Genomic DNA, 13,462 nt, shown 5'->3' on the forward strand with positions numbered 1-13,462 from the left:
CAGTTCCCCCACATCGAGGTCAATGTGTGCTGCCCATATATTTGTGGATATATGATCTTGCATAAGAACATGGCTAACTTATCAGGGGCTACACTCTTAGCAAAAATCAACTTCCTCTCCTGGCAGCAAATGAGTGCCAGTGGCTCTTTGGTTAAAGGAGGAATCTGATGCTCAGCTAGCTTCTTGCTGCTGGAATTTGATCCTAGCTTGGGCTTGTACAAGTCTTGCACATGCTATCTTAACAGCTGAGACTTGATATGCGAAGCCCTCTGCTGTGTTCTGACAATACTATTTCCTTGTAGTCATCTACTTTCACTAGCCCTTTAGCTCATTCCATACCCCATCTTTTCCCTTGGATGTTGGAGTGCAACATATATGTTCTCACTAGGAGTGAACATTCTGCAGTCTATTATTTTCTGCATCTTGACCAGACATGCCTCTCAGTGTTTGTCATCATCCACTGCAAAATGGAAACTTGTTTTGAGTTTGGTCTAATGTTGCTTGTATTATATTAATTTGGGTCCCCAAAATTGCATGAGAATGAGCACATACATCCACAGTAAGATACTGGGGGGGGGGAATGGACCCTGCCGACCGTTGGTTTTGATTGGTAAATAAAGATGCTGGCAACCAATGTCTGAGCAGGGAAACAGAGGCGGGATTTTTAGGATTCTCCAGCAAGGCACCAAGGAAAAAGAAGAAAGAGAAGATCCACCACGCAGAGAGTAGGAAAGAAAAGACACCATGCCTGAGAAGGTGCAGGGCAGAGAGCATAGCTGCCATGTTATAGCCAAGGGATCATGACCCAAGAGGGCTCCACTTCTGGGTCCAGAGCAGCCAAGATGGAATATAGAATGTAGTAAGTAATAACTCAGGAATATCAGAGAGAGATGGATTAGCCACATGGAGGTTAGGAAGTGGCCCAGTCATTGAGCTGTTTAAGGCCTATCAAAATATAAAGGGTGTGTGTGTGTGTTTGTGTGTGTGTGTGTGTGTGTGTGTGTGTACTGTATTTGGGATCCCAGAACATTTGGTCCACTAGTGAGGAATGCTGTCGCCAGGATCAATAAAAGTATTAATTGAGTACTGCTATAGAAACTTCTCTGATGAGGTATGAGGGGTGCCTTAATCTATAGATTTAGTTCTAAGCTATTAGGAGCCAATTTAATACTATAGCCATTTAGCAGACTAATAGTAGCAGATTCTCACCCATAGTCTATGAACTGTCTAGCCATAGGTTCTTAACCCAATAACAACCTGTATGGAATGAGCTTTAAATATTCCCGATTGGATTTCACATTTGTACAACTATTGTAGCAGTGGACATGTTTTGCCAGGCCAGTCATTCTCATGGCTCACAAAGTTTATAGATGAGTGAAATTATTGATTGTATTTTTTTAAACCTCTGGTAGTGTTCATAGCCCATTTCAGGTCTATGAGAGCTAACCAGTTAGAATAAAGCTTCCAGGTTAGGCCCAGCTTCATTTTTCCTGTTCTCTGTCTTAGTACATTCCTGTTCTCTGTCTTAGTATAGGCTATCTTCAGACAAAAGATCTTATCACCAAGTTCTGGAAGGCAATCAAACGTATTGGCAAACACTTGTGATGTTTTGCAGTCTTAGATATCTCCCTGTCCAACAACTCTGAAAAAGTAACCCATTCCTGAGACTAGGCTTTAAATGAAACAATTATAATAGAGATTTATGTTGCAGTCTATTGGCAGTTTAAGAAGGACTCATGCTAATCCATTTAAAATGTAGTAGTTTTGTAAGGCTCTGTGCAGATGAACAAACTGCCTAATGCCCAGCACAAGATCACAGGTGCTCTCTGGCCAGCCATATTAACCAGTCCATGAGTTCCAGGTTCAGAAACTCTGTCTCAAAATACAAGGCATAAAATAATGCAGGAAGATGATGACACCCACTGTCTATACATGCATACATCGGCACACATGCATAGTAACAACAACAACAACACACACACACACACACCACACTCTAACACACTTTTGAATACTTAAGATCCTGTTTCATATTTATCAAACATTTGTCATTTTTGTCTTGTACACAGTTTTCACAGTTTTGACTTTAACAAGTTATGTGTGTGTGTGTGTAGAGAGAGAGCTAGGCAGAGAGGCAGAGAGACAGAGACAGAAAGAGACAGAGAAAATAATATATATAAAGTATAGATACATGTGTAGTTGACAAATATTACTGTCTTTAAAATAATATGTATAATAATATATTACATATTATATAACATACATATATTATAATACATATGCATTATATATTATATATGTATGTGTTATATATGCATATATTAATGTGTATATATACATGTATACATACACACACATATATATATTTGGTGTTATCTTTTTAAGGATCTTGGGCTTAGCAAATTACGAAGCTAATTAATTATTTTTTTTTTGTGAGAAAGCATCCAGATAGACCACTGCCCTAGGCACATAACCTCATCTCCCCACTCTGCCTCACTCATTTATTCTATGTGTGAAATGAAGCTCTGTGGACAGCAAAGGTGGAGCACTGGGACCAGCATCTGCCGATCAGTTTCAGTAACTATACAGAGCCAGTGTTTGAGCCCTAGCCCTGACAGCTCCTATCACAAAGGGGGGACAGCAGAGACACATCTCGCCATGTGAGTTGGCTGCAGATGACAATCTGCCAAACTGAAATAAAAACAAATCGACTTGGCTTAGCTGTAAGATATTTTGAAAAATTCGAGGAATGCCAATCTAGTTTTTTTTCCCCCCTGAGCTTGTTTACATGAATAGCACCCTGAAAATTTAACAAACAAGGTCATCTGGGGAGAGGCATTTTTAGCAGTTTCGTGAGTACATCTGTATCATTTAGCAATTTGCCAGTTTTTCTAGGTTGCAGAGGTAATGCTACTTAATTATAACCAACTTTTGGCAGCTACTGTCCTGGCTTCTTACATGTATTATTTTATCTTTTAATAAATATTTTTCCCTGAGTTAACTGATTTGTTGGAACCTTCCCAAAGTTGCCAAAAGGGAAATCTGAACTTTAAACTCAATTTTATTTGATCTCTCCATTCTTTATATAACAGCAGTCTCCATAAGAAAATAACATTTCTATGTTAAAAGAGAGACCCATTCAAGTGTGATTACTTATAAAATACTCAAAAAAGTGATATGTTTATGTGTCTCCACTTTCGTGTAATGTGTGTGTGTGTGTGTGTGTGTGTGTGTGTGTAGCTTCCTTGCATAGAGAAAGAATTTAATCCTACCACATGAAAAACAAAACATGGATGTATTTATGCAGCAGATAAATCTCTAAACATAAAAGAATGGGATTATGTAAATGATTACATATCAATATGTAAAATAAGAATTTTCTCATTCATATCTTTGGTCAAACTAAAGTGTCACTGTTGGCATCCACATCCACAAATCTTGTAGTAACTTTTCTCTTGGTTCTTTCCTTCCAGTTGGACAGTGTCACCTCCCTGATCCAGGCAGCCAAGAATTTAATGAATGCTGTAGTGCAAACAGTGAAAATGTCATACATTGCCTCCACCAAGATCATCCGCATCCAGAGTTCTACAGGGCCCCGGCACCCAGTTGTCATGTGGAGAATGAAGGCTCCCGCTAAAAAGCCCTTGATTAAAAGAGAGAAGCCAGAAGAAACATGGGCAGCTGTCAGAAGAGGCTCCACCAAGAAAACGATCCACCCAGTTCAAGTCATGAGTGAATTCAGAGGGAGACACGTCTACTGAATACCCTCATCCACTCTAAGTGCAATTTCTACACCCCAGGCTAACCACACTGCTTTATTTCATGGTTCATTGGTTCTTTAATTTCACCAAGTTTTAGAGTTAAGCTCACAAATAACATAAAACATTGGGGTCAAACCAGTGTGTAAGATGTGTGTTTGGGATCCTGTTGACTCTATAAGGCCAGAACAAACCTAGTTAACTGGCTGGTAGTACCTAGAGAATAAAACTCACCAGCGTCATTTGCCATCACCCTTCACAGGAAAGAGCTTATGTTCATTACAAAATGAACGCAAGAGATAAAGTGAGTTCTGATTACCCAGAAATGTCTTCACCTATGCATTATTTATCCTTGGGAAGGAAGACCCTGACATAGGCTTTGCACTTGCATTTCACTAGACACAAAAGAGTTTATCAACTGTTTTCCCAACTAATATCAATACTTTCTTTAACCCACCTAACCTGGTACCTAACCTGCCAGAAACATGTCATCTTTGCCATGGGAAATTTTGAATTTCTAGATATCACTAACCCATTATGAATAGGCTAGGTGCCTGTAGCCAAATGGGTGTGGCCAAGCTTCTTACTAGAATTTAAAAGGCAGACATGTTATTCAAAAAGTGCTTTGATGACCTTCTGTAGGCTGTCATCTTGGAATATGATGTTTATACCTTTTATTTCGATGGTGTTCAGAAGTTCTAGACTCTTAGTATTGGGCCCATCAGAGTACACATGTAGTCATCACACACTGGAGAAATGAATTTTTTGTTTGTTGATTTTTTTGACGGGGGATGGTACTGGAGTTCAAATAACTTTGCACACTCTAGGCAAGCACGTTCCAATCCTGAGCTACACACGCAGCCCACCTGTTAGAGAATTGAGACACTGAGTTATAGCAAAGAGTTAAGTCTACAATTGTGTACAAAGAATGCTTCAGGATTCTAAAACATCTCTTTATATCCACTTGAAACTGATTAAAATGAGAGACCAGTGTGCAAAGTATTTTGGCACTGAGTAAAATCTACCACTCAACAACTCACGCTGAATTTTATGTCAGTGAGTTTAGCATCTTAATAACCACCTTTAAATGAGTGATAGTGGGTCATTGTAATTGTCTATTGACTATGAGATTATGATGGAATCTTTAATAGTCTGACAGTGTGGTACGTAATGGCTATAACCTTTTTCTTTCCCTTACTTCCCTTTTCCCCTCTTTCTTTACAGAATACTATATATATGTTGTATTGGAAGACAAAGGTTCAGTTTGGCCATGTCACATTCAAAGAATCATTTCTCCACTGCTTTCATTTTACTATGTCAGAGTTCTTCTAGAATCAAAGTTCTTCACTGCACAACCTCGCCCTTAAAAAGTCATTTTGATACTTGATTGATTAAACAAGATTTCCATACATAACACAAGTTGATGTAAGGGCCACTTGTACATGAAACAAAAGGAAGAGTAGATGTTTGGGAGTACATTGTATATGCTCATGAACAAAAGCAAAACCAAAAACCAAAACAAAAATGTCGAGCAAATACTTTTCAGTTATGTGGTAAATGTTCACTCTCTTTTAATGCATTGAATTATTCTGTTCTTTCCAAAGTGTTCACCTAGTTGTCTGCGATCTATAGGTAAACTTCTTAGGAGCTGGGGGAAGTCCTCATCTTGCCCTTCCCTCATCTTGCCCATAATAATTATTCTGGACAAAGTGTACTCTCATGATCAGAAGCAATGAAAACAGAGGTTAGGTCTTCCAGGCCATGCTGAATTTCCGTGCTACCTGCACAACTGAGACAAATAGAGAGCCTCTATTATTGAAATGCTGCCATGGTGTACTGTGCCCAGTGAAGAATATTTTAGCAAGAATTCTTCTGGGTATAATGCAGAATATAGTTTGGGGAGCAATGAAATTTCTTAAAAATACACAAGCAAAACCCACCACATCACTAGCTTTGTATACTAGGCCCTGGCCTTATATAGACCAGAATTGTAAACCTTCTTTGCAAAATCCACTGTTCCTGTGGCCCCAAATCACCATTCTACATATTGGAATTTAGCATGAAATACTGGAAAAAAAATGACAGAAATCATTTTAAATAATACAAATACCAGATAACTTTACCCCAAACTGAAATACACTCAACATCTTTGCTTTGGTACAGAATCCCAGGTAAGCTCAAAATAGACAAGCTATAATTAAATAAAACAATAAATTTTTGAAGCAGTGAATGCCACAAAATGGCAATCAAAGGTGCGATAAAAATAAGAGGCATAAAACACAGAAGGACATCTGTCTATCTGAGAAACACTTGCAGTGATAGAATATTAGTTGGACTCAAACACTAGGAGATGCAAACATCTTCAGAAAAATAATAGATGGAAGGGTGCTGGCAAATGCTTACAGTATAGAGCATAATTACAGAATTCTGACCGATGAGTATTCTTTCATGTACATATTTTTAAATAGCATAGAGGTTTATTTCTTTTGTTTTTACATTGTTTTTCATTCCCATTTGGTTTTCCTTTGATTTTAATCCAGTCATATTTCCCTTGACATTTTTTTCTCCATTAATTTGTTTATTCACTATACAGCTTAATCAAAGTCTCCTCCCTCTTTTCCTCCCAGCTCCACCTTTACAGTCCCTCACCTGTTCCCCCTTCTTTTCTCTAAGGAGAAGGGGAGTCTCCTCTCATGGGTACTCCCTGGCCCTGGTATACCAAGTCACATCAAGGCTAAGTGCATCCTCTCCCACTGAGGCCAGACAAGGCAGCCCAGCTATGAGAAAGGGATTTAAAGTCTCACAGCAGAGTCAGAGATAGCCCCAGCTCCAATTATTAGGGAACTCACATAAAGAACAACCTCATATCAGCTACATATGTCTAAGAAACCTAGGTTCAGTCCATGCATACTCTTTGGTTGATGATTCAGTCTATATGAGCCACCATGGGCTCAAGTTAGTTGACTCTTGGTTTTTTCATGTTCTTGACCACCCCAACTCCCTCATTCCTTCCCTCTACTCTTCTACAAAACTCCCTGAGAGCTCCACATATTGTTTGGCTCTTGGTCTCATCATCTGATAGATGAAGCCCTTCAGAAGATAGTTATGCTAGGTTCCTGTCTGCAAGCATAGCAGAACATTATTAATAGTGTGAGGGGTTGACTCTCTCCCATGGGATGGGTCTCAAATTGGGCCAGTTATTGGTTAGCCTTTCTCTCAGTCTCTGTTCCATCTATATCCCTCCATTTCTTGCAAACAGAACAAAGTTTGGGTCATAGGTTTTGTGGGTAGTTTGGTGTCCCCCTGTGTTTCTCCTGCAGAAGAATGGTGGGTAATTCTTAATGGGACTAACAACTTGACGACTCAGTATATGCATTTTGAAATCACATCACATTTGCTTGATCATGCTAGTGAGAACTCACTTGTACCCTTTTCTAGAAATTAATTCCATTTCATTTACACAGAAAAATGCACTTGAAAAGAAGTTTTGTACTATTACAAGGACAAATCCATCTCTGTATGTATCATTACCAACTGTGGTGTAAGATTCAATGTAGTACAGATTCAGAATAATTCAGAAAATAAGTCATGATGCCAACAAATATAAAGGCTGATAAATAAAAAGATTCTCTTTATTAACCAAATAAAATTATTAGGTTCTAATATTTTTTTCTATTAATGAGTCAGGAAAATAGGAATGCATCAATTTCAAGCTACATTGGCAATCATTCTTTTTGTCTCTCTTATGATTTGAGCACAACCTCTGAATGTACTAGAGGATACGTTATACTCCTAATGTGCACACATGTCATCCGAGATTGGGAAATGTCTCAATATCAGTATAACACATATGCTTCTCATGAAGTCTCTTCCTCCCACAGGGTAAGAAACCTGGGCAGAGCCCAGAGGCCTATTCTTGTTACCCAGCACTTCTGACTAATTTCAAAGACCAATTTTCAACACATTATAATGGAGAAACTAAAAATGTGAAATGTAATTAAGTTCCCACTGGGGCCTTCAAGGCTCTTAACAATAACACTCCCCAGATTCAATAGAAGATTGCTGAAAAGACTAAGTTTTGACAATGGAAATGCTGGTACTGAGTTTCTTAAACCTTTTGGGGAGTGGAGAGATGGCTCAGGCAGTAAGTGCTTGCTATGCCAATATGGAACTCTGATCCTAGTTACCTACAGCTTCATAAATAGCCAAGTAGTGGGGTTGGCACCCTTATATTTCCAGTGGGGTTCTTGGGCTACCCAATTGAGACAAAATACGCAAGCTTTAGGCTCAGTGGCAGAGTGACCCTGTATCAAAAGTAAGGTGGGAAGTGATTGAAGAATGATAGCCAATGTTGACATCTGGCCTCCACATCCATTCACACATATTGATGTGTACCAGCACCAAAACACACACACACACACACACACACACACACACACACACACACACAGAGAGAGAGAGAGAGAGAGAGAGAGAGAGAGAGAGAGAGAGGAACACATACACACTTCACTTTCTGGGTGGTCTTATCTTACTCTACCCTGCCCTCAGGACCTTCTTAACTGCCTACAATATTCTCCTAGATGACAGAAATCAACCTTTCACATCTCAGCAAACTCCATAGTTACCTCTGTTCCAATTCCAAGCTTTAGCAATGTCCCCAACCTCTCTTCCCTGTAGGATACCCTCTATGTAAATACACTAACATATCCTATGGGACATCAATGTTAGAGTTTAATTTCCACCAGGATTATTTCTTTCTACCTCCCCAAATATTCTTATCTTCTTTGGTATCTCATTTGGATGCTAGAGATTAGAGTTCCCATGGATACAGACTTCTGTACTATGAGAGAAATGAGATCTGAGAATTTTTCCTGGTGAAATAGACCATTCTTTTTCAGGATTGTAGGAAGCAATTCTCTGGGTAGACAGACTCCAGCTCCAGCACCTGAATTTGAATGACACCCCGTGTTTTAATCAGCCTGCCCTAGGTTAACACAGCCTACTTAGGACACTGTCAGTGATCAAATAGCCATTTTTGCTGTAAAGTCAGAAATTGTTCAGTGACTAGAATGTTCAAAGGAACCCAGTTAAAAAGAATGTAGCTCGCATATGATTTCAATATTTTTAAAGGAAATTAGGAAAATGGCCGCATAGTCAGTTGTATTTACATATATCTCACACATCAGGAGACAACATTTATGCAGAGAAAAGCTCCATTTCTTCTTTGATGGCTCCTTTTCACGTGGTTATCATTAAGTCTCAAACCCTGGGACAAATGGCTGAGGTGCTTATTTAACATATCAAAGCAAGCCTGCTGGCCAGGTTCTCCCAGCATCCCTCAGTCCCTACCTGTTACAGGTGTGGCTGCCTTATCCATTTATGCTCTGCCCCAATCTCTCCAGTCCTTCCCCCAGCTGTTCTTCCCTATATATTCCAATGTTTTGATTACCTTATTTTCTTTTAGACTTCCTGGCTCCTGGACCTGAATCCCCTCTCTCCCCTCCCCTTCTCCTCTCCACTCCCTCCTCACATGGTTCAGGGTTATGTCTACTCTGGACTCTCCCAGACATCCTGGCCTCTGACTATGTTCTCCTTTTATCTACAATAAACCCTCTCCACTATATCCAAAACCAGTCATGTCCTCTCTTTTCTATTTATTTTTAAAGATTTTGTATGTTACCACAAAAGAACAAAAGGCAGAGGGACACACTATGGATGTGCAAAGCAGTCAGAGATTTCATTTTGACCTTTTGAGTCAAACTAGGGAAGAGAATGTAGATGCTATAAAGGGTGGTGTGTGTTACAGAAGATGTCCTAAATTCAAGCTTATAGACATTACTCTGGATGTTCAAAGGATAAAGAGAAGAAGATCCGGCATAAAGGCTTAAATACTTCTTCCCCTTTTAAATAATCCACATAAAAAAACCTCTTTTTTTTCTTAAAAAGACATGAAATAGTTTAAAACATGAATCATTTTATAGATGAATACATCCTAATAAAATACAAATAGTCTTTCCTTGAATAACCCGAAAGAAGATAACACTAATTGAGATCCTGCCTCCAAAGTTACCCAACTAGATGAAACTCTTATTGTAGGCTGTAGGTGGTCCGTGGATCTGCCCATCTGGGGAGATGGATTGCTCATGCGTTATTGTGGTATCCCCCAATGGGAAACTGTCCCCACCAGGAACAAAACATTAGGAGGAAAAAGAAGTGTGGACAAACTATTTCCAAAGAAACATGAACACGGAGATGCCAGAAGAAGAAGGAATGTGAATGTTATTTGCAGAAATAGATAACTCTTTTAGATTGTGTGTGTGATGGAGATGGGGAGAGATTTGGATTCTATGAGGATTAAGTGGACTCACTCTGAGGAAGGTTTAAAGATTTTTAAGGATTCGGATTGGATATTTGTCTTGTTAGTTTGGTAAGGTCATGTCAGAGGCAAAAAGAATGATCTAGAAAACTCTTGACAATGATTTAGTAATGTTTCATGCAGTGTTTCTTAAAGCTTTAAGAAACATAGATTCAGCCATTCCCCATGCTGGTTCCTGGTTCGTGAGTCTATTCCCAGTCCAACACCCAAGAACATCACCACCCAGGTATCTAACAAGTATTTCTGAATTAAGTAGCTCTAATGCTCCAAACACTGTTCTAGGTTCTCAGCTCTGTGCCCTGTGTTAACTGTTACATGATAACTACTACTAGGGTCATACTCTTTTTTTTTTTTTTTTTTTTCAATTGATTTATTCACTTTACATTCTGATCATAGCACCTTCTTCTCCCAGTCTTCCCTTTACACAGCCCCTTCCTCACCCCTCCTCCCATTCTCCTCTGAAAAGGGGATGGCCCCCTGGATACCAACCTACCCTAGAAGATCAAGTTACTGCAGGACTAGGCACATCCTGTCTCACTGAGTCTAGATTGGGTCACACTCTTAATAATCATGTAAGAAATTCATCATTAACTCCCTATCACGGGCAAGCGAAATGGAGGATCTTAAAGGGTAATCGCCTTGTCCGGAGATTTTGATTTTCTTTGTTTTATTGCATCTTAAGTTCTAAACTCTCATCCATCACCCCAGCCACACTGTTTGGAAAAATTAGTCTAAATTGTTCATTGGCTAATAACAAGATACACATTTCAAATCGTGGCTGTTTACTGTGAAAGAAGGGGAAAAAAATAAAGCTCCAAAATTGTTAATGCATTGCCTACATCATGTCAAGGCAGACAAGAGTCATATAAATATAAAGCTGTATAGATAGACTCATCTACAGGAGCTGAATATAGAACATGTTGATATATAAAGAGGTATTATATTATGTGCGTTTAATACCTACACATATCATTGTTATTATTGTGGAAGAGAACCTTCTACAGAAGGAAGTGGCTGTAACAGGTCCTGTTCATTATTAGTGAAAAACCATGCCAGGCGGTGGTGGCACCCGCCTTTAATCCCAGCACTTGGGAGGCAGAGGCAGGAGGATTTCTGAGTTCGAGGCCAGCCTGGTCTACAGAGTGAGTTCCAGGACAGCCAGGGCTACACAGAGAAACCCTGTCATGAAAAACAAAACAAAAAACAAAAAACAAAAAACAAAAAAACAAAAAACAAAAAAAAAAGAAGAGAAAAAACCTTTTGGGGCAGTATTTTTTTTTTTATCCTCTTGCTACTGAGAAACAGATTTAAATTTATGATTTGCAAGAGGGTGATTCAAATGTTAATCAAGCAAGGTGGTTTTCCTGAACTATACCAAACATGTTCCCATCTTTGTGGACATAATGTATGCGCCGTGCATGTGTCCAATTACAAGTAAACTGCATCCTTTGGCTTCCAATGATGCTCTCTGGAGTCAGCCAAAGGGCCCTCTCTTGCCTGTGTTTCAGGACAAGTTTCCGCATCTTGTGACCTGGGGAATTAAGTGAGTTTCTGACCCTTCTCACAAGGAAGCCTCACAAGTTTCCTCAGACTACAAATGTAGTTTTTGGAGTTTTCAGTCTTGTTTCTCTGACTTCTATGATAATCCCTCTTCTCAACTGCAGGTGCAGGAATCCCACAAGGAAAGAACTGTCCTTTAAGCAAGCATAAATCTCTAAAAAAAACATCTAATTACCTCCTAGAACAAGCAAATACTATTTAAATGATGTTAGCAGAATGGTCCTCAAGATTCCATATCAATTGGTATTTTTTCTAATCCTGATGGTTTGTACCCTGGGCCTGTTTCAGAGGGATGCTTCTGTTTAGTCCTGGGTATTTGTTTGCAAAGGTCTGTTGCCTCTCTTTAAATACTTTAAATCCTCATTTCAATAGTTATATCCCTAGCACAGAAACTTGTGGAAATTTTTCTTTCCTATTGGTCAACCAGAGATTTCACAGTTGAGGGCAAACCCTTGGTGTCTGACATCAGCATGGTTATCTTTGCAACTGACCCAAATCTCTCTGTACAATTCCCTAAGAGGGCAGCTTAGTTGAGCAAGTTTTTTGACCTTGAGCTGCCAATATCAGATCTGAACCAGCCTGTTCACTCAAAACCAAAGAATAACTAAGATGTTAGTACATTCTCTCAGTTAAACAGAATTTTGCCTTTTCCCCTAGACTTTAAATATGAAATTAAATTTAAAATAGACTGTAGAGAGGGTATTCCATTGCCAGACAAATCTTTTGTCATGAGAGTTTTCTATTCTTCCATATTGGTAAACAGTGTACTTATGCAGACTAACTAAGGGCAACAGCATCATCTAACCTTTATAGTTTTGACTAACAAGCCCTCCCCCCACCCCAAAGAACTTGATGAATGCATTCCCCAACTTAGAGCCTAAGAGTGGAGAAGAAGAAAACAAAATTTTCTTTAGAAAAAAAAAATGGGTGATTAAGTATTAACTAAAAATTCAAATGAAAAGTATCTAGAATACTTTTCTTGGCCCCAAAACAAGCACTTGCTTTGTATACTTTTATAAGCAATGACGTGATAGCCTAAACTCAGTGACATATCTGCAGAAACTATGCACATTGTGACTTAGGACTAAGGCAGTCTCAGGCTAAGACAACCTAGGTGAAATAAAACCAGTCAGCAATAGTCAAGCTCACTGTGGTAATACCTTGAGAACCCTACCGGTGCCATCTGTAATATTTTAAGCCCTCTTGCTTGTATGTCTCCCCTTGCTGTGTAGAGACACAGTATGAGTGGTAAATTGCTTATTACAGGACAATTTGAGGCAGTTTTGTGCTTTGGTTACAGATAAAGTCTGGCAAAAAGTACTGTGGACCTCTGTGATCCATCTTTCTCTTGAAAGTCATTCTTCCCAATCAATAAATTACTTCTCCAGATTTAGAAAGTGATCTATAATAACTAGCACATCGACACAAAAGCCCACATACTCTGTGTTTGAAGTTCTGTATGCTTTGTGTGTGTGTATGTGTGTGTTTAATTCAATTAATTGATTTATTGTTATCTTTGTGCTCTGGGCTCCCCTATTAATACATGTAATTCTGGGTTTGTTTTGAAGTTATATAGTGTGACTTATACATTTACTTTATTTCTAATGTCAACACCTGTTATTCTATAGTTCATTAAAATTTTGCTTAACTGACAAATCATGCACAATAAAGAAATAAAACTGAAAGTATTGATTATCTATTTTGTCATCCTGCTTAGTGGCGGGTATGTTGGTTGGGCCAAACTATGTGTTTCTAATTACTGAGATGC

At 38.9% G+C, this 13,462-nt stretch overlaps 1 protein-coding gene across 3 annotated transcripts in view; it reads left to right on the top strand.

Moving 5' to 3' along the window:
- The window catches only part of Ctnna3 (catenin alpha 3), a 1,449,584-nt gene extending 1,436,195 nt beyond the window's left edge, over window positions 1-13,389 (top strand). For all 3 annotated transcript variants that reach the window (XM_034524718.2, XM_076917155.1, XM_034524719.2), the window contains one exon: window positions 3,474-13,389. In XM_034524718.2, coding sequence (XP_034380609.1) covers window positions 3,474-3,761 — 288 coding nt within the window. In that variant the 3' untranslated portion in view covers window positions 3,762-13,389. The remainder of the gene's footprint in view (window positions 1-3,473) is intronic.
- The last annotated feature ends 73 nt before the right edge of the window (window positions 13,390-13,462 follow it).

The sequence above is a fragment of the Arvicanthis niloticus genome, chromosome 20 (genome assembly GCF_011762505.2).
Source record: "Arvicanthis niloticus isolate mArvNil1 chromosome 20, mArvNil1.pat.X, whole genome shotgun sequence".
In the NCBI taxonomy this organism is placed as follows: Eukaryota; Metazoa; Chordata; class Mammalia; order Rodentia; family Muridae; genus Arvicanthis; species Arvicanthis niloticus.